The sequence below is a fragment of the Heterodontus francisci genome, chromosome 17, assembly GCF_036365525.1.
Source record: "Heterodontus francisci isolate sHetFra1 chromosome 17, sHetFra1.hap1, whole genome shotgun sequence".
Classification (NCBI taxonomy): domain Eukaryota; kingdom Metazoa; phylum Chordata; class Chondrichthyes; order Heterodontiformes; family Heterodontidae; genus Heterodontus; species Heterodontus francisci.
The window spans coordinates 29936865-29956728 of record NC_090387.1 but is presented as its reverse complement, the minus strand read 5'-3'; the positions used below and the strand labels follow the sequence as shown (position 1 = coordinate 29956728).

Here is a 19864-nt window from a genome sequence, read left to right as displayed (position 1 = left end):
GACTTATGCAGTGGTGTTCCCCAGAGTTCAATGCTAGGACCACTGCTGTTACATTACTGACTTGGGCTTGGGGGTACCGGGCACAATTTCAAAATTTGCAGATTATATGAAACTTGGAAGTGTAGTGTACAGTGAGGAAGATAGAAATAAAGTTCAAGAGGATACAGATAGGCTAGTGAAATGGGGAACACATGGGAAATGAAATTCTATGCAGAGAAGTGTGAGGTGATTCATTTTCGTAGGAAGAATGAGGAGAGACAATCTAAATGGTACAGTTTTGAAGGGTGTGCAAGAACAGAGATATGGAAGTGTTTGTGCACAAATCTTTGAAGGTGGCACGGTTAATAAAGCATATGGGATCCTGGGCTTTATAAATACAGCCAAAGAATACAAAAGCCAGGAAGCTATGCTAGAGCTACATAAAACATCAATTTGGCCCAGCTGGAGTATTGTGTCCAGTTCTGGGCATCACACTTTAGGAAGGTGGTGAACGCTTTAGAAAGGGTACAGAAGAGATGGACTGGAATGGTTCCAGGGATGGGGGATTACAATTACATGGAAATATTGGAGAAACTGGAATTGTTCTCCTTACAGCAGAAAAGGCTAAGAGGAGATTTGATAGAGATCTTTAAAATCATGAAGGGTTAGATAGTTCCTCTTTATTTCCTCTCTGTTTCCAATGGCTGAAAGGTCGTTAACCAGAAGACACAGATTCAAGGTAATTGGCAAAAGAACCGTGGACAACATGATGAAAACATTTTTACACAATGAGTGGTTAGGATTTGGAATGCATTGTCTGATAGGGTCGTGGATATAGATTCAATAGTAACCTTCAAAAGGGAATTGAATGAATATTTAAAGGAAAAAAAATGCAATGATATGGAAAAGAGTGGGACTAAGGATTGCTCTTCGAAAGAGTTGACAGACTCAGTAGGCCGAATGACCTCCTTCTCTACTGTACTATCCTATGATTCTGCATTCAAAAATTATTCATATCAAATGTGATACAAGAATTGCAGGTCTATCTCTAGTATATAAGAAATTTTCTAGGCTAAAATTAAATACCCTCAAATTAACTTTACTCTTTGAGCAAGTGGCATTCTAAACTGATATGGCTGTTTAGGTGAGCTTGTGCAGTCAAAAGGTCCATATAGTAAGTAATCCTGATTTCACAAAAAAACCATGGGGCCAAAATTCAGCAGGATGCCTTTTGGGAGCACAGCTAAGATGGGGCGAGAAAAAGATCTATCTGCCCATCAATTGCACCTGTGACTCCTTCCCAAATTACAGGATTATCTTACTTGCATAGATTGGACAGGGAACAACACAACCATGGAACTTGTCTCAGATGGGGTAATGAAAAAACTCACAGCAGAACCCAGTAGGCTGGGTCATAGAGATTTAAAGAAAATAATAGACCATTTCTTTCATAGTAGATTGCAGTTAAAAACTTTTGAAATACCATTGCTGCCTTTGGCAATGCTGAGTGCCAGACACACCACCATGCCTTCCCCCACCCCCCGACAACACCCCCCAAAACAAACATTGACTCACATGATCAGTGTCATTAAGGGCAAAGATATGGGAATCCCGCTGAATGATGCAATTCCTGCATTTGCCTGCATCACACATTAATGGATGGGCATATTATATGACTGCCTCAAGTAGACACAAAGTTTAACAAATAAAAAAATGCAAATGCCACATCGGATGCAGGCAGGATGCCTTTCTCAGATCAGGCAATAAGACAGGGTACTATGCAGCTGATCTAATTCTGAGGCGACTGCCAAGGAGGGAAATGAAAGAGGCCAGAGGCATGTAGGTGTTTACAGGAACCACAGAGGAGAGTTTTGGTTTTGCAGACACTTAGCCAGAGGAAATGTTTGGTCATTCAATTGTTAATGTTGGATAGGCAGATGTACACAGTAGCAACAGTTCTGGGGTCCATGGAGGAGGTAGCAGGATAGAACTGCGCACCATGAGCATACTTATGAAGCATGACTACGCTTCTAGAAAAGATTACAAAAGTGTGTGTATGTTAATGATAGAAAGAGGCCAAAGTTGGAACTTTAGGGTGTCACCTCAAGTGTGTCAGAATAACAGTAAAACATCCCCTTTAAACCATTAATGCTGTATTATTTATCTGAGCAATCATCAAATTAAAATACAGTCAAATGAATTAACCAAAAATGAATAAATGGGTCTTTGGGCTAAGGCTTGCTGGTGCAGTGCCTTTCATTTCTGGAGCAAACAATTGCATTTTCTGCAGTGTTGCCATATTTTAAATATTTTATGTTCTTTTACTGCTTATATAAAAACAAAATATCTGATTTTAAAGCAGGGCATTATGGAACAGATACTTTAATTATAAAAGGAAATAAAGGAAATATAATTGACATTAAAAAAAAGCCGCGTGCTAACCAGAGTACAAATAGGATAGGGAAGATCAATGCTGGCTTGAGGCATGGTGCAGGAGGGAAGGCTTCAGATTCTTGGGACATTAGGACCAGTTCTGGGGCAGGAGGCACCTATTCAAAAGGGCCAGGTTGCACCTTCACAGGACTGGCACTAATGTCCTCGCAGGGAGGTTCATGAATGTAGTTGGGGAGGGTTTAACCTAAATTGGCAGGGGGCTGGGCACCGGCAATTAGACGTAGAAGAGAGGAATGAGGTGTATAAAGGAGTTAGAGTGTTGGATAGTACTAGAGAAGGAAGTAGTACCATATTAGATAGGAGCAGCTTCACAAACCACTGACCACCTCCAGGCACTTATCCATTGTCTCTCGAGACAAGGAGGCCAAAGAAGACAAGACTAAGAAGGACTACGAGGAATGCAAAAACAGGTTTAGAATGCATGTATGTAAAAGCACAAAGTGTGGTGAATAAGGTTGGTGAGCGACAAGCACAAAGAATCATGTGGGAATATAATGCAGTGGCAATAACGGTAATGTGGTTAACAATGGTGAGGACTGGGCACTTAATATTCAAGGATACAAAGGGGGGAAGTTTATGCTCTCCCCTGCGGCTGGTTTGGTGGCGGGGAGCGCATAAAATTGGGTGGGATGGTGACGGGGTGGGGGGTTCCCGCCACCATCCCCCCTCTGCCAAAATTTAGTCCAGGGCGGGAAGGCCTGTGAACAGCCTTCCTGCCCTGCCGCCAATTGAGGCCCTTAACTGGCAATTAACCCCCAATTAAGAGCCTCATCCCGCTGCCGCAATTAGCCGTATGGCGGGCAGCCCTGTTGCTGCAAGGGAAGCACGGCACAGAAAACAAAAGGTACTTAGTGCCTGACCCAGGGCCCGGCATTGGGAAAGGGGGGCCTGTTGATGGCCACCCCCTGCCCTTGCTGCCAACCCCCCTCCACCACTACCCGACACCCCCCCCCCCCCATCCCCGCAACGACCCATATCCCGTGAGACGCCTCCCGCCCTAACCTACCTGGGACCTGGTTCCAGCGACACTCCTCGGCCTCCAGTAGCTGCATCTGCAGCAGCAGCCACCGCCTCCATGATGGTGCTGCAGCTGCCGGCAACTCTGCAAGGGTGGGTCCCCAGCAGCAGGGTCCTTGATCCCATGGAAGGCCCGCCACTGTCCACTTAAGAGCCTGATTGGCACTAAATTCGGCAGGCCTTCTGTAGAAGTGGTGATGCGGGGATCTTGGCGTCAGTTTCTCCGGACGTCAGGAAACCCGCTGCCAGAATAAAATTCCCCCCAAAGTGTTCAGAAAGACAGGGGAGGTGCGTAGCAGTATTGATTAGGAAATACACTGTAGTGTTGGGGACAAGGACAGAATCCATTTGTTTACAGTTGAGAAGCCAGAAGGTATAATCACGCGACTGGGGTATTCTATAGGCCTTCAAACAGTGAGAGAGAGATAAAGGACCAAATCTGCAGGGAAATCACAGAGATGTGCAAGAACTATACAGTGGTGATACTGCAGAACTTTAATTGTCCAAATATCAAATGGGATCATGTTAAAAGGAAAGGTGGGGAAGAATTTCTGAAATGTGTTCAGGAGAAGTTACTTGATCAGTATTTTCTCTGTTCAACAAAGAAGGAGGCATTGCTGGATCTGGTGCTGGGGATGAAGAGGGCCAAGTAGACCAAATGTCTATGAGGGAACCCCTGGATAAGAGTGATCATTCTATCATAAGGTTTAGACTAGTAATGGAGAAGAGCAAGGAACAATCTAAAGTACAAATTCTAAATTGGAAAAGGGTTAACTTTATTGGGATGCGAGGGGATCTATCCACAGTAAAATAGAACCAAAGTCTGACAGGAAACATTGTAAAGGAAGAATGGACGATCTTTAAGGAGATGTTTCAGGTACAGGCTAGGTACATTCCAACAAGGGCGATATGGTTTACTCCTGCTCCTATTTCTTATGTTCTTGAAAGTCAGTCCTCCTTGGATGATGAGGGAGATAGAGAACATGATGAAACAATAGAAAGTGTATGATCCATGTCAGATGAATTATTTAAGCGAGAAGCAGGCCAAATACACTAAGTTGAGAGGGTAAGTGAAGAGGAAAATAAGACTAGCAAAGAGAGAATATGAGAATAGAATGGCAGATAATATAAAAGGGAACCCAAATGTCTTCTCTCGGCATGTAAATAGTAAGCGGGTAGTAGGAGATGAGGTCGGTCCTATTAGGCACAAAGAGGGTGATTATATATGCCTAGAGGCACATGGTAAGCCTGCAATACTTAATGAATACTTTGTATCAGAGTTTACAAAGGAAGAGGATGCTGACAAAATATGGGTAGAAAAGGAAATGGTAGAGGTAATGGATGGGGTGAAAACTGATAGGCAGGATACACTGGAAAGGCTGGCTATGCTTAGAGTGGATAAGTCGACTGATCCAGATGCCTTGCACGTCAGGTTACTAAAGGAAGTGGGGGTGGAGATAGTGGAAGGGCTTGCCATAATCTTCCAATCTTCCCTAGATATGGGGGAGGTGCCAGAGGATTGAAGAGTGGCAAATGTGATGCCCTTATTCAAGAAAGGGTGTATGGACATTTGTAGCAAATACAAGCTGTTCAGTTTAACATCAGTGGTAGTTAAGGTTTCAGAAACAATAATCAGGGAAAAAAAATCTACAGACACTTGGAGAGGTCCGAGTTAATTAAGGAGAGCCAGCACATATTTGTAAAAGGCAGATCGTACTTGACTAATCTAAATGAATTTTTTGAAGCAACAGAGAAGGTTGATGAAGGGGATGCAACTGATGTATATATGAATTTTAATAAAGCATTTGACAAAGTAATACATTAAAGGCTGGTTAACGAAATTGAGGCACTTGAAATAGGAAGGTCAGTGGAAGGGTCACTGACCCGAAACGTTAACTCAGCTTCTCTTTCCACAGATGCTGCCAGACCTGCTGAGTGAATCCAGCATTTCTTGTTTTTGTTTCAGATTTCCAGCATCCGCAGTATTTTGCTTTTATTTTAGGAAGGTCAGTGTCAGCTTGGATAAAAAATTGGCTTATGGACAGAAAAAAGCGAGTTATGGTAAATGGTTGTTTTTCAGACTGGAGGATTGTGTTCCCCAAGGGTCAATGCTCGGACTATTGCTATTTTTTTTGCTAGAGATGAATGACTTGGATATTGGAATACATAGTAAAATTTCAAATTTGGCGATGATACCAAACCTGGAGGAGTGGCAAACAATGAGTATGATACCAATCGACTGAAACAGGACATAGATAGGTTAGCAGAATGGACAGACAAGTGGCAGATGGAATTTAATACAGAAAAGTGTGAATGATGCATTTTGGCAGAAGGGAAAGGGAGAGGCACAGATCTAAAGAGTATGCAAGGACAGGGAGCTGGGGGTTCACGTGCATAGATTTTTGAAGGTGGCAGGACATACTGAGAGAATAGTTAGCAAAGCATATTGGATCTTGGGCTTCATAAATAGAGGTATTGAGTAAAAAAGCAGAGAAGTTATGCTGAACCTTTTTAAAGCTCTGGTTAGGCCACAACTCGAGAATTACATCTAGTTCTGGGCACCACACTTTAGGATGTGAGGGTCCTTGAGAGAGTGCAGAGGAGATTTACCAGAATAGTTCCAGGGATGAGGGCTTTTAGGTTGTGATTAGGTTGAAGAACTAGGGTTGTTCTCCGTGGAGCAAAGGAGATTGAGGGTAGATTTGACAGATGTGCACAAGATTATGACAGGTTTAGATAAGGTAGACAAAGAAAAGTTGTTCCCATTAGATGATGGTACAAGGACTAGGGGGCAAAGATTTAAGGTTTTGCGCAAGAGATGCGGGGGGATGTGAGGAAGAACTTTTTTATGCAGTGAGTAGTAATGACATGGAACCCACAGTCTAAAAGGGCGGTGGAAGCAGGGACAATGATTTCAAAAGAAAATTGGTTGGGCACTTGAAGTAAATAAACTTGGGCAATGGGAAAAGAGTGGGGAATGGGACTGACTGGACTGCTCTAAGACAGTTGGCATGGACTTGATGGATCAAATTGCCTCCTTTCGCACCACTGAACTTTATGATGGCGGCTGAAGTCCCACCACTGGGGTTGAAAGCCAGAAGCAAGCCCACTCCGGCCGGCGGTGGAACCCAGGGTGGCATATTCCCGGTGGCAGCCAATTAAGTGGCCGCCACTGGGGCTAGCGTCCCTATTAAGGATGGCAGCCGGCCCCCAACAGCTGCCGGCCCAATCAGCTCAGCTCAGCAGCGCCAGCATGAAATGGTGGCCATTTCAGGGGTTGCACCTGCAGGATGACGGTGTGTCAATGGTCGTACAACTTTGAAGATAGATAAGTGGAGTCTGAGGATGCTGGGGCCAGACAGGCATGCCCTAGTGATCAAAGTGCCGGGGGTGGATCGCTCAGGGAAGGCAATGCAATTTTTGTTTTATTCGTGCATGGGATGTGGGCATCGCTGGCTAGGCCAGCATTTCTTGCTCACCCCGAATTGCTCTCGACAAGATGGTGGTGAGCTGTCTTCTTGAACCGCTGCAGTCCATGTAGGATAGATACACCCACAGGGCTGTTAGGAAGGGAGTTCCAGGATTTTGACCCAGAGACAGTGAAGGAACAGTGATATAGTTCCAAGTCAGGATGGTGTGTGGCTTGGAGCGGGCCTTGCAGGTGTTGGTGTTCCCATGCATCTGCTGCCCTTGTCCTTCAAGGTGGTAGTGGTCGCAGGTTTGGAAGGTGCTGTCTAAGGAGCCTTGGTGAGTTGTTGCAGTATATCTTGTAGATGGTACCCACTGCTGCGACTGTGTGTCGGTGATGGAGGGAGTGAATGATGTGGATGGGATGCCAATCAAGCGGACTGCTTTGTCCTGGATGACGTCAAGCTTCTTGATTGTTGTTGGAGCTGCACCCATCCTGGCAAGTGGAGAGTATTCCATCACACTCCTGACTTGTGCCTTGTAGATGGCGGACAGGCTTTGGGGAGTCAAGAGCTGATTTACTCACTGCAAGATTCCTAGCCTCTGGCCTGCTCTTGTAGCCACGGTATTTATATGGCTACTCCAGTTCAGTTTCTGGTCAATGATAACCCCCAGGATATTGATAGTGGGGGTTTCAGCAATCGTAATGACATTGAATGTCATGGGGAGATGGTTAGAATCTCTCTTGTTGGAGATCGTCATTGCCTGGCACTTGTGTGGCGCAAATGTTGCTTGCCACTTATCAGCCCAAGCTTGGATATTGTCCAGGTCTTGATGCATTTCTACACAGACTGCATCAGTATCTGAGGAGTCACGAATGGTGCTGAACATTGTGCAATCATCAGCGAACATCCCCCTTCTGACCTTATGATTGAAGGAAGGTCATTGATGAAGTAGCTGAAGATGGTTGGGCCTAGGGCACTATCCTAAGGAACTCCTGCAGTGATGTCCTGAAGCTGAGATGATTGACCTCCAACAACCACAACCATCTTCCTTTGTGCTAGGTATGACTCCAGCCAGCGGAGGGTTTTCCCCGATTACTACTGACTCCAGTTTTGCTAGGGCTCCTTGATGCTATACTCGGTCAAATGCTGCCTTGATGTCAAGAGCAGTCACTTTCACCTCACCTCTTCAGTTCAGCTCTTTTGCCCATGTTTCAACCAAGGCTGTGTAAAGAAGTCAGGAGCTGAGTGGCCCTGGCAGAACCCAAACTGAGCATCACTGAGCAGGTTATTGCTAAGCAAGTGCCGCTTGATAGCACTGTCGATGATCCCGATGGGGCAGTAATTGGCTGGGTTGGATTTATCCAGCATTTTGTGTGCAGGACATACCTGGGCAATTTTCCACATTGCTGGGCAGATGCCAGTGTTGCAACTGTACTGGAACAGCTTGGCTAGAGGTGCAGCCAGTTCTGGAGCACAGGTGATCAGTTCTATTACCGGAATGTTGTCAGGGCCCATAACCTTTGCAGTATCCAGTGCCTTCAGTCATTTCTTGATATCACGCGGAGTGAATTGAATTGGCTGAAGACTGGCATCTGTGATGCTGGGGACTTCAGGAGGAGGCTGAGATTGATCATCCATTCGGCACTTCTGGCTGAAGATTGTTGCAAATGCTTCAGCCTCATCTTTTACACTGATGTGCTGGGCTCCTCCATCATTGAAAATGGCGATATTTGTGGATCCTCCTCCAATTAGTTGTTTAATTGTCCACCACCATTCACGACTGGATGTGGAAGGGCTGCAGAGCTTAGATCAGATCCGCTGGTTGTGGTATTGCTTAGCTCTGCCTATCGCATGCTGCTTATGCCGTTTGGCACACAAGTAGTCCTGTGTTGTAGCCTCACCAGGTTGACAGCTCATTTTTAGGTATGCCTGGTGCTGCTCTTGGCATGCCCTCCTGCACTCTTCCCCCGGCTTGATGGTAATGGTAGAGTGGGGTATATGTCGGGCTATGAGGTTACAGATTGTGGTTGAGTAAAATTCTGCTGCTGCTGATGACCCACAGCGCTTCTTGGATGCCCAGTTTTGCATTGCTAGAACTGTTTGAAATCTATCCCATTAAGCATGGTGGTTGTGCCACACAACACGATGGAGGGTATCCTCAATGTGAAGGGGAGGTGGTGGCGTAGTGGTATTGTCACTGGACTAGTAACCCAGAGACCCAGGGTATTGCTCTGGGGACATGGGTTTGAATCCCACCAAAGCAGAAGGTAGAATTTTTAATTCAATTAATAAATATTGGGCCAGCACACCAGGAAAACCTGCCTGCCCAATATTTATCCCTCAACCAATACTGCCAAAACAGATACTGGCATTTTATGCCCACAAACTGGCTGTGATATTTGTCTACATAAAAATAGTGAATACACTTCAGAAGTAATTCATTGACTGTATAGTGTTATGAAATCATGAAAGGTGTTACTTAAATGGAAGTTATTTTTTCTCATTGCACCTCTTATTACATCTTTCCCATGTTCTTGCACTATGGCCTTTAATTTTACTGGAGCCTCAAATTTATTTAAAAGTTAGTAACCTGTTATTTTGTGAACTGATTACATACTTTTAAAATTAAGTTAATTAAAATACAACGGAACCAGAAAACAGATTTTTTGTATATTCATTACAATAGGTCGATTTTCTACCTCCTTCTGGTCTTCAGGGCAGTCCTGAAATCTTTGTAAAAAAGGTATTTCAACAATCTACCACTAAGCTTAAACATTTGTCTGTGATGAAATGTCCACTTGTGGTGAACACTAACATCCTGTTTAATTGTGGAGGTGTCATGGGTTATTGAGACTAAATGAGGTTTGAACAGTAACTCTAAACAAGATTTTAGTTTAGTTTAGAGATACAGCACTGAAACAGGCCCTTCGGCCCACCGAGTCTGTGCCGACCATCAACCACCCACTTATACTAATCCTACACTAATTCCATATTCCTACCACATCCCCACCTGTCCCTATATTTCCCTACCACCTACCTATACTAGGGACAATTTATAATGGCCAATTTACCTATCAACCTGCAAGTCTTTGGCATGTGGGAGGAAACTGGAGCACCCGGAGGAAGCCCACGCAGACACAGGCAGTACCCAGAATTGAACCCGGGTCGCTGGAGCTGTGAGGCTGCGGTGCTAACCACTGCGCCGCCCCACTGCTCAAAATGAGTCGTTCAGGTTCTTCCAACAAAAACAAAAGCACTTTTCACCCACTATACGCCTTACCAATATTCATATTACCATTATTCACATTCAATATTCATATCAGGGCTATCACAGTGGCACAGTGGTTAGCACCGCAGCCTCACAGCTCCAGCAACCCGGGTTCAATTCTGGGTACTGCCTGTGTGGAGTTTGCAAGTTCTCCCCCGTGTCTGCGTGGGTTTTCTCCGGGTGCTCCGGTTTTTTACCACAAGCCAAAAGACTTGCAGGTTGGTAGGTAAATTGGCCATTATAAATTGCCCCTAGTATAGGTAGGTGGTAGGGAAATATAGGGACAGGTGGGGATGTGGTAGGAAAATGGGATTAGTGTAGGAGGAGTATAAATGGGCGGTTGATGGTCGGCACAGACTCGGTGGGCCGAAGGGCCTGTTTCAGTGCTGTATCTCTAAACTAAAAATATTCACCTTCATTTTAAAGCTTCTGTTCTGTGCTTTACTGCATTGATCCTTTTGTTGACCCGTGGATATGTTGATTTAGCTGTTCTGAGGCCATTAACATTACCTCTTTTTAGAGCAGCATGTTAGAAAATACACAAGAGCAACAGAAGTTGACTTGCCTTCTACTCTTCCACCCCTGAAGTGTTGTTTCATCTCATTTCTTTTAAGAAACTCTTTAATATGTCATGACAGAAATCACAAAAATACTAGGCTGGATTTTACAGACCCTCCGACGTCAGGTTTCGTGGCCTGGGGGGGGTGGGTAGCCGGAAAATGCCTCTGGGAGAGTGCCGCCACGCACCCCGAAGCCAGGAGGGCCGGGCCCGATATTGTTGGTGGTGGGACCTCCATTTGCATATTCAAATAAATGTAAATGAATGCATTAATTATACTTATGTCCCCACCTGAGTTCCTGCTACGATCTTTGGCCTGGTGGCCGGCACTCCTGTGCCTTCGGATTCCTGCCCAGGGAAACAAGGCGGAATACTTGTGGGGAGGGGGGAGGAGGTAAGTTTCTCAGTGCAGGGGGAAAGGAAATGGATTCAAAGTAACATCATTGGTGTAAGGAATGGTGGGAAGGGTTTGAGGTTCAAGTTTATGCACTTGGCCGGGGGTGGGGGGGGGTGGGGTGGAGACGTTCAGCTGGTCAAGGTAAGTGCTTTGGGGGGAGAGGGCAAGTAATTAATTTAACTGTTATTGGGAGGTGGGAAAGGGGCAGAAGAAATGTCTTTATTTATTTTTATGTCCTTGCGCTTTAAATATTTAAATTTAACGGTAGGGCTTAAAGCCCTTTAAAAATGATGTCAGCGCCTGCACACAGGCAGTTGACGCCATTGCCGGGGACGGACATCCTGCCCCTTCCATGTGATCGGGGGGAGGGGGCAGGGCAGCCCACCCTGACTATTTAAATGAGCTGCCACGCTGAGGATTACAGTGGCTCCGTCATGTGCGGCCTGTGCGGGCGGACCGCCATTGTTTTCGTCCACCGCCAATTTCGGCAGCGGGCTTATAAGTTTCAGCCCACTGTGTGAGAACTGTGGAGGCAAAAAGCATTCTACTATTCAATGGGATGTGCCAGTGGTGAATCCAAGAACTGCCAGCCAACACTAACCTCGCAAAGTAAATGAACGGGAAAGAAAATGTTCTATATATACATACAAACACATATTATTTTATATATATATATATCACACAGATATATGCGTGAACTTGATCTTACGCCAAAATTCAACGCACATAAAAAAAACATCTCTATTTAACCTGTCTATAAAACCAAATATAAAAACTATTACTGAAACCAGAGTGCAGTTAATTAAACAAGATAACAGCAGGAACACTGAAATCGATCACCATCTTATTAATATGTCTATAAACATGTATATTCACCCTAAATGTATGCAGAAACAACTGTTTAAAAAAAAGGCTTCATATAGAATATTGTATTGAGAAATTATACCTTTGAATTATAACATACAGAAAGCATCAGAGCAGTACAACGTAGATGAAAAATCTAGTATTTACGAGAATTAAAGCAATGATCACCTGCATGACTAATGTTATTTGAAACTATACATGCTTTGGTCATTCCTTGTTTTTCTATTTGCATAATCCATGTTTCAGCCATTTAAATATCAGAACTGTGTCCAACAGTAAAGATACCCTTACACAGAATTCTTTGGTATTCAGCAGCATTAGCTGAGTAACCTGCAACCTTGTACAATACAGAAGCACATTTTGAGACAACACACCGGTTAATATTTTGAATTCTGAATAATGCAATGTATTTGTAAGAGGGTTTGATGTTAAAAGACAGAAAATCCTGCGCAACTGTAGAGAAGGTGCAGCAGAAAGTGACAGAAATCCTAACCACATAGAAAACTGGGACTTGTTTAAGATTGGCAACTCAAAAGCTAGATTTATAATGTTACAACCAGGTGAGAAAGATGTTTAAGGGTCTCCTTTAGCCTTCACCTGGTATTATTCTAACAGGGTTTAATTTTTTTAAACACACTGTGTTTTGAGCTCCCCCTTGGTGAATCCTTGTTCACCACTTTCCAATTATAAGGCAAAGAAATGAGCACAAACAGGCCTTCTTAGGTTTATAGAAGAAAAGTGAAATTTATTAAAACTTAAACTCTAATTTAGTTAATGCCTACGGATACATGCCGCACCCCATGCTAGCATGCATACGCGATACGCACATGCAAATAGAGACATAAAAGAGCAGAAGAAAAAATAAAGTAGAGAGGTCTGAGGCAATATCAGAAGAGCTTCTTGTTACTGTGCTTTAAGCTCACTGTAGTCCTTTTGTAAGTAGTCTTGCTTTTTGGTGGGGCCCAGTATTCTTCTTAAACCTTGTTCACTGTAGGAGACTTTTCTCTCTTGAGGTTCATGTGTCTTCAATGGGTCTTCAGTTCCGTGAGAAAGAGATAGGAGCAAATAGGAGAGAGGTCTTTTCAGTCCAGGAGCAAAGAGCTTTCTGCGTTTTAAAACTCTGTGGCAAGTTCAAATTCAAAAAACTCCAAATGGCAGTTAGTCATGTGACTAATCTGGTCTGACCAGGTCTTCTGTGTATTGGGGAAGCAAGGACTGGTTCCTTTGTTCCAACGCTGTCTGCCAGTATGCAAAAATGTTCTTTCCGGTCAGGGGCCTGGCAATTCCTTGTGATAGGCTCTCTTTTTTTCCCAGCAGCAATTTTAAGTTTTAATGTTCATGTGGGAGAAATAATGTGTGCCTCATTCTTGGCAGGTGGGGGCCTGCATGACAATGAATTCTGCCAATGGGCATTCCATTAGTTTCTTGAATAGGTCTAAGAGGCTGAATGGCATGTTACTATTTAATGTCTATTTGAATCTGTATGCATTAAAAATGCCAAGTAAATTCACTTTCTTCAGTTCTTCACTCCATACAGTAAATTCAGCAACCATTTAATCATGGGTATTGCACACAATCAAATATTCACACCAGTTCCATTATTTAATTGTAAATAAAAAGTACTTGGGAATATGGCCCATAAAAGTAATACATCTCTGTCAAGGCACATATCAAGATATAGGCAGACAGTAAATAAAGAAACATAGCTCTTATGACCAGTTCAGTAGCATTAAAGTTCTCTCCATACTTTTATTTATCCCCATTCAAATTAAATGCATTTTATATTAAAGTAAATTATCAATGTACGTCTACTAAACAAAAATAAACAAGACAAGAGAATTATTCCACTCAAATTACAAGGTTTACCACATATGCAATAAAGCAGTTCCCCTTTTAATGCATCTGGAGCAATTATAAAATATCATTTATAATTGTCTTCTCCCTGTATATTTGTCTGTATCACAAAAATTGGAATGTACACTTGTTGATCTCATTTCAAGGATTTGGAAGGGTTCGGAACGCAGGAGACTTACAACTTCAGAAACAAATTAAAAGGAAAATTGTTGATATTGCTAAAATAAAAACAGAAAACAAAACAGAAGCTGTATGAAGAAATAAACAGTAGAAACACTACTGAATTCAAGACAGCATTAATATTGAATTCCTTACTAGCAGCCTTTGTTCAGTGGCAGCATTTTAGGTTCCAAGTAAGAAGGATGTGAATTCCAGCCTCATTCCAGAGATTTGAGCACATAATCCTGGCTGACACTTTTCTGCAGTACTGATGAAGAGCTATCTTTTGGATGAAACATGAAACTGAGGTCCTGTCTTTCCTCTCAGATGAAAAATAGCAGAGGAACCTTTCCTGGTGCCTTGACCAACATTCATCCCTCAACCAATATCACTAATACAGATTATCTCATCATTATCTTATTGTTGTTTGTGGGACCTTGCTGTGCACAGACTGTCACACTTGACCACATGACAACAGTGACTACATTTCAATTGTAGTCTGTTGATTGGCTGTGATGCGCTTTACAGAATCCTGAAGTTGTGAAAGGTGCTATATAAATGCAAGTTGTAGCCGTTCCTTGAAGGAAAAGTAGGGTGCCTTCACTTCAGCAAGCTGTTGTAATATACCATCTAGCTAATGAAGAAAGAATTAATTTACATTTATATAGTGTAGGGCAATGATGCACCCACAGGAGCCCGCTGGCCAGCCCCAATGCAAATGAGGATCTCTCATACACGGTAGGGCACTAGCAGGTACGATCCCAAACCATATAATTTGGTGACCATACTATGTAAATGTGGGATAACAAATAAGGAAACTGCAAAAAACATCAATGCGATAGGTTTTGGTTCCAGATTGCAGCATTAACAAATTAAAAGCATGTGTACCGATACCTTTTGACAATAACCTATACTTTATGACAAAGAACTAATGTTTGCATCCTGTTTCTAAAAGCAGGTTTAAAAAAATTGGAAAACTGATTTATTATGACTAAGAAAACTGGTATGGATGATATATTGGCTATACTTCATTTAGTTCCATGCAAAACGGATTTGATTTTCCGAGAGGGTTACAGTATTTGATGAATTATAAATATGACAGACTGTTGCTTTTGTTTATAACGTACAAATATTTATCTCATCCAATAATGCATTCATTTCAAACACATAATGCATGCTCAAAAATATTCCCTCTAGTTGAGCTTTACCAGCAACAAAGTAAAAATTTGGCAAGATTGTAAAAATAACACATACAGAATAATGTTTATAAGGTATGTTTCACAACATTTGATATCTTAACAGCAATGAATGCAGGGGAATTGCAGGAAATGTAATCAAACTCTACCTCAGAAGAACACTAATTCACTAATGCTATCTTTTCATTTTATACACTCTGCTTACTCTCATGAAATTTCACAGTAAGTGAAAAATGGGACCTAAACTGCAAGCAATTGGTACTTGTAAAAGAACACAAACTTGTTGTATAGAATCCTTAATTCACAACAAATCTGATTCCATATGTAGAAAGCACTGGACATAAAATAAGTGAACAGTTGCTGAAAGAATTATTTGAAATAGAGCACCTGTCCTGGTCTGGTGTGTTCAGGTGTAGCCCTCAGATTGCAGATCTCTGTCTTCAGGTTTGTGTTGTCTTCCTGTAACCTTAGTAGTTCATCCTCAGAAGACCCAAGTTTAATTCTCAAATCCTTCAAAAAAAAGACAAAAAAAACAAGCAGATTTTGAATATTTAAATCACACAGGAAACCTGACCTTTGTTAATCTGTAACAATTATGTTTACATTTTAGACATTTTAAAGCATTTTAACTTATCCATTGACCAAAAAAATCCTTTAGAATTCTTGTTTGGTAGAAGAAAAGGTACAACTGTTTCTATTATTGTGTTGGTGGTAGCTATGAGAGTGAAGAGTGTGCCACCTTCTATCCTACAGAGACTTCCTACAATATAATAAACTATGACAGACCTTTGTATGCAAATCTCTAATCTATTTAGCAGCCAAATTAGAGTGTGATTGTGATCACTTAATTGAAATAGGGGATTATTCTTGCTGCAGTGCTACGAAAATAGTGTCCCACCGACACCCCCCCCCACCCAATGACCAGATGGAACAGCAAGATAACAATAAACACGATCTTATTTTGCTCTACTACACTGAAATGTGCCACCAGACCAAACCGTCATAGTCTCAGCTGTAGAAAAATAAAATGGCATGTTAAACGACCAGTAAAAAGGAGAAAGTCAGAAAATCAATCTTTAAAACAATCCATTTACAAGAAAGAACACAATATTAATTCAATTACTGCTGAATACATTCCAAACACATCTTCGAAACAAAATTATCATTTCTGTTAATTTTGTTGGGCCCTAAGCCGCCCAGAGGTGAAGCGGCAGATCCAATAGTGAACCCATCAAACTCTTCCTGTTCTCTGCCATGGAAACACAACAGTACAAGAATAAGCAGCTTCAGCTCCTCAAGGTGCCAGCCTGATGTTTGAGTGTGTGTTTGGGAGGTGACAGGAGTTACTTCATGAGAAAAGATTAGCATGAATAACTTTTGCTTTGACAGTTGTTATATAAATACATATACATAGTTCCAAATAAAAAAAGCCCTGATCCAAGCATAGAATTCTAGTCAACCAAACCCATTCATGCTACCTCAGGGTTACGGGGATCAAACAGGGGAGTGGGACTGATTGAACTGTTCCATGGGGAGCCGGAATGGACTTGATGAGCCGAATGACCTCCTGTGCCGTAAATGACTCTATGACTTTGAGATAAATAAAAGTCATCTGCCACACTTCAAAGAGTTAAAAACACATACTTAAAAAAAGTATGGCTTTTCTGTCCTCATTAATCTGACCTCTCTCCAAGAGCAGAAGCTTGGGATTCACAAGCAGTGGCCAAAGTACTTTGTAACTACCCCTCAACAATTAGCCTTAAATTGATCTCAGTAAGTGTTTATATAGATTGCTCACCCATAGGGAGTACCTCAGCAATCACCTTAAAGAAATATGCCAAATTAAACACATACTAGAAACAAAACATCAGAACTGTTCTCCACACCCCAGACTACCTATGAGCAATGCTATGGGAGATCAGCAAGCTGTTATGAATTTTCAGTTCCAATGTGTTGCAACAGAACGTCTTAAACCAAATCAGAAAAACCTTATAGATTTCTCTTGCCAGCTTATTAGCTGGTTAATCCCCATCGTTTCATCAACAGACAAGAGCAGTTTTAAAATCTAGTCTCACTTTCTTTAAAGTATTCTTCTTCTTTGGCCTCCTTATCTCGAGAGACAATGGGTAAGCGCCTGGAGGTGGTCAGTGGTGTGTGGAGCAGCGCCTGGAGTGGCTATAAAGGCCAATTCTAGAGTGACGGGCTCTTCCACAGGTGCTGCAGAAAAATTTGATTGTCGGGGCTGTTACACAGTTGGCTCTTCCCTTGCGCCTCTGTCTTTTTTCCTGCCAACTGCCAAGTCTCTTCGACTCGCCACACTTTAGCCCCGCCTTTATGGCTGTCCGCCAGCTCTGGCGAACGCTGGCAACTGACTCCCACAACTTGTGATCAATGTCACAGGACTTCATGTCGCGTTTTCAGACGTCTTTAAAGCGGAGACATGGACGGCCGATGGGTCTGATACCAGTGGCGAGCTCGCTGTACAATGTGTCTTTGGGGATCCTGCCATCTTCCATGTGGCTCACATGGCCAAGCCATCTCAAGCGCAGCTGACTCAGTAGTGTGTATAAGCTGGGGATGTTGGCCGCCTCGAAGACTTCTGTGTTGGAGATACGGTCCTGCCACCTGATGCCAAGTATTCTCCGGAGGCAGCAAAGATGGAATGAATTGAGACGTCACTCTTGGCTGACATACGTTGTCCAGGCCTCGCTGCCATAGAACAAGGCCTTCTTTAAAGTATATGCTTTTGTTAAATGCTTTCTGTTCTTATGTAGAATGAATTGTGGGATGATTACTAAAAGGACCTGTGGAGCAAGGATTTGTAATTTGGGTAGTTTTAGCTGCAATTTATAGAAATCTTGATCCAAGAAAATTTTAACAGATGAATTATGCATTTAACACCTTCAACCAATCAAGAATCTGGCATTCAGTAACAATCATAAACATAACATTAGGGGAGATACCAAAATGAATAGCCCCTATGAAATCAACGCCCACATTTCAAGAGTTCACTCTCAGCTTTAAGAAGCCAAAAACAACAAAAACATTTGATGCCACGTTTGAATAGTTGGGTGCTGTATGGCTGGCACGGACACGATGGGCCGAAGGGGCCTGTTTCTGTGCTGTATAACTTGATGACTCTATCTAATCTAACTTATTAAACCCACATCACTGTCATCTTCTTTCTGAGAACTGAAAGTGACAGTACCACACACTGGCGCAGTATTGTTAAGGCACAATGTTAGGGTACCGTAGGCATAGCCCGACATCGTATCTTACAAGTTCAATATATTACCTGCATGATCTTGGTATGCTCCTGAAGCAATGAAAAAACATGTCATTGTATTGTTACCAGCACCTCCCTGAACAAACAGCCCATGAACAAAATTGTAAAATTTTAGGTAAAAAAATACTAACATTTATCTAGCACTGTCCATAATCTCAGGATAGCGCATGGCACTTTACAGCCAACCTAAGCACCTTCAAAGTGTAGTCACTGTTGTAGCATGGGGAATGCAGCAGCCAGTTTGCACACATCAAGCTTCCACAAACAGCAATGCAAGTATGTCCAGAGAATTAACATTGGTTGAGGGACAAATATTGTCCAGGACACCTGGGAGAACTCCCTTGCTCATCTTCAAAGTATGGCTATGTGACCATTTACATTCACTTGAGAGGACAGAAGGGGTTTTAGTTTAACATCTCATTCGAAAGAAAATATCTCTGACAGTGTAGCACTCCCTTAGTACTGCACTGGAGTATTACCTTAGATTTTGTGCTTAAGTCTCTGAAATTGATCTTGGTAGTCAATAATGTGTGAAACCATTTAAAAAAATAATTGCACCTTAAAACAAAATGTCACCTGCATTAAACTTTGTTAAATAATTTAATAATTCTGTACAGTAGGTTATTTCTGCACAAAAGCAGAAATTATGTTCATTATGGACTTTGGAATCAAGCAGCCTCTACATTACTTTACACAACACCAATCTCAAAAAAGCAAGTTGTACAATGTATCTTCTTTGGCCTCCTTGTCTTGAGAGACAAGGATCGGCGTAGGCTTGGAGGGCCGAAGGGCCTGTTCCTGTGCTGTAATTTTCTTTGTTCTTTGACAATGGGTAAGCGCCTGGAGGTGGTCAGTGGTTTGTGAGGCAGCGCCAGGAGTAGCTATAAAGGCCAATTGTAGAGGGACAGACTCTTCCACAGGTGCTGCAGATAAAATTGGTTGTCGGGGCTGTTACACAGTTGTCTCTCCCCTTGCGCTTCTGTCTTTTCTCCTGCCAACTGCTAAGTCTCTTCGACTCGCCACTCTTTAGCCCCGCCTTTATGGCTGTCCGCCAACTCTGGCGATCACTGGCAACTGACTCCCACGACTTGTGATCAATGTCACAGGACTTCATGTCGCGTTTGCAGACGTCTTTAAAGCGGAGACATGGATGGCCAGTGGGTCTGATACCAGTGACGAACTCGCTGTACAATGTGTCCTTGGGGATCCATCTTCCATGCGGCACACATGGCCAATGTATACTTTCCCCATAAACTTTTAGATGTAATCAAATCCATCACCCTATTCTGGGGATGGATAAATAAAGGATATGATCTCTGAGCATAATGAATGCACCAGTCTACTTCAGAACAACCCTATTTGAACTTAGCAATAAAATTACTTAGTAAAGTGATTAGCGGACTACTGAATGAAATAAA

General features: G+C 42.6%; 1 protein-coding gene across 1 annotated transcript in view; it reads right to left on the bottom strand.

Moving 5' to 3' along the window:
* The window catches only part of LOC137378580 (early endosome antigen 1), a 1009825-nt gene that overhangs the window by 842473 nt on the left and 147488 nt on the right, over positions 1–19864 (bottom strand). Inside the window, exon 5 of the mRNA XM_068048885.1 lies at positions 15548–15670. Within this exon, the coding sequence (XP_067904986.1) occupies positions 15548–15670 (123 nt within the window). The remainder of the gene's footprint in view (positions 1–15547; positions 15671–19864) is intronic.